Source organism: Salvia splendens, chromosome 3 (assembly GCF_004379255.2).
Source record: "Salvia splendens isolate huo1 chromosome 3, SspV2, whole genome shotgun sequence".
NCBI lineage: Eukaryota > Viridiplantae > Streptophyta > Magnoliopsida > Lamiales > Lamiaceae > Salvia > Salvia splendens.
Genome location: NC_056034.1, coordinates 21016971 through 21018649, shown reverse-complemented (window position 1 = coordinate 21018649; position 1679 = coordinate 21016971). Strand labels below are relative to the sequence as shown.

Below are 1679 nucleotides of genomic sequence, written 5' to 3'. Positions count from 1 at the left end.
TGGGTATGAAGGGCTGGTATTTGTTATTTCCGGAAGGTTGGGGCGTAATTTGCAATGTTTTTGCAAAGTGGGGTTCATTCTGGAATATTATAGGAGTGTGGGGTGGGTTTTGGATGTTTAGCATTGGGCGGGGGTCATATTTGAATTTAGGAGAATTTTGGGGTGGAATATGGGAAGGGATTTGCTGGTGGGTTGGCTTTTGAGATTTGGGAATAATTGTGGGGTGGGTTTGGTGTTTCAGATATATGGGAGTATTTAAGGGTTCTTTTCGTAGAACCCTAGCCGCCGTTGTTTCATCCCTTCCGCCTGTGGGAACCCTAGCATACTTCTCCGCCCCTTCTTCGCTGCTACCACAACCGGTGAGGTTTCCGATCGAAGATACTTTACCTTCTGATCATGATCTCGCTACGGAGACGGATGCCATCTGCGGTTCAAAGTGGGTCGATGTCGATTTCTCCTCCGGTTGGATCACCTTGCCACTGCTGTTGCCGCCGCTGCTGCCCGCCGGTTTCTCGGTTTAGGTGGCGCAGTCGATGGCGACGGCGGCTGAAGCTCTTCCGCCTCCACCGTTTCGACCCGCATTCCGAGCCTGCCTCGCCTTCTTCATTTCTTCCCACCACTCCGGGAACCCGTGGATGTGGAAATACGTATCTTTGGTGTGTTTCTTCCCTCCACAGTGACTGCATACCAATTTACTCTTGTCTTCTTCCCTTCGGTAGCTAGGGTTTCTCGGTGGTTGGTGGTTTTGTGCGATGGGTGCTCGATTTTCCTACTCCGATTGCAGATTCCTTCGTTTTTGGATTGAGTAGCTTCTTGTTGACGGACACCCGTCTGACTAGTCCGTATGCCTTTCTTGCTGTCGGTATTGGATCCATATTTAGGATCTCTCTCTTGATTTTCCCGTATCGGTGGTCATCTAATGCCCATACGAATTGGTGTAACATGTGCCTCTGTGTGTTCTGGTTGTATTTTTCGATGTTGGACGGATCCTCCATCGGATTTGGATCCCTGGTGTCAATTGAGATCCATAGATCTTGAAGCTTTTGCCATAGATTCTCCAGGGATAAATCTCCTTGTTTGATATTGTAAGCTTGTCTATGCAGGTCCGAAATTTGGAATTGGTCGGTGCCGCTTCCATACGTTGTGGCCAGACTATCCCACAAGTTGCAGGCCATTTCGTATTGGGAAACCTCATTGACGAGGCCGGCGTCGATGTTGTTTATGATCCAATTGAAGCAACAATCGTCCTGCTGCTGCCATCGGTTATAGTTTGAGTCGGTCGGTGGGGGAGGATCTGTAACTCTGGTTATGTGAGATGCCAGACCCTTCCCACAGATGCCCCTTCTCATCAGTTTTGCCCATAGGGGATAATTACCCCTTTTGAGTTTTTCTGCCAGATGCACCTCGCCTAGTGATTCAATAGATGAAGGCTGTTGATTTGGGTTTTCCCGAGACATGCTCAGTCTCATGAATTCAGCAAATTGTTCGGCTGAAAGGGTTATGGGTTGATGCACTTTTTATTAGCACTAAATAAACAAGCAAGTATATAGAGTATATATAGTATAGCTAAAGGTCACTACCGGATATCGAACACAGGGAAAACAATTACAGATTGGCTACCTTCTACTAAGCTTTGTTCACTATTTGGAACACCGAAAGTTTTTGAGATTTTGAAAACT

The 1679-nt window shown here is 47.2% G+C and overlaps 1 protein-coding gene across 1 annotated transcript; it reads right to left on the bottom strand.

The window, feature by feature from the left end:
- Positions 1-719: 719 nt before the first annotated feature.
- On the bottom strand, positions 720-1457 carry LOC121796730. The gene has a single exon (XM_042195519.1). It carries the CDS (start codon positions 1455-1457, stop codon positions 720-722), a length of 738 nt encoding a protein of 245 aa, XP_042051453.1.
- Positions 1458-1679: the final 222 nt, after the last annotated feature.

Excerpts from the sequence above, each read along its gene's own strand:
- LOC121796730 (XM_042195519.1), bottom strand. The coding sequence starts at position 1,457 with ATGTCTCGGGAAAACCCAAATCAACAGCCTTCATCTATTGAATCACTA.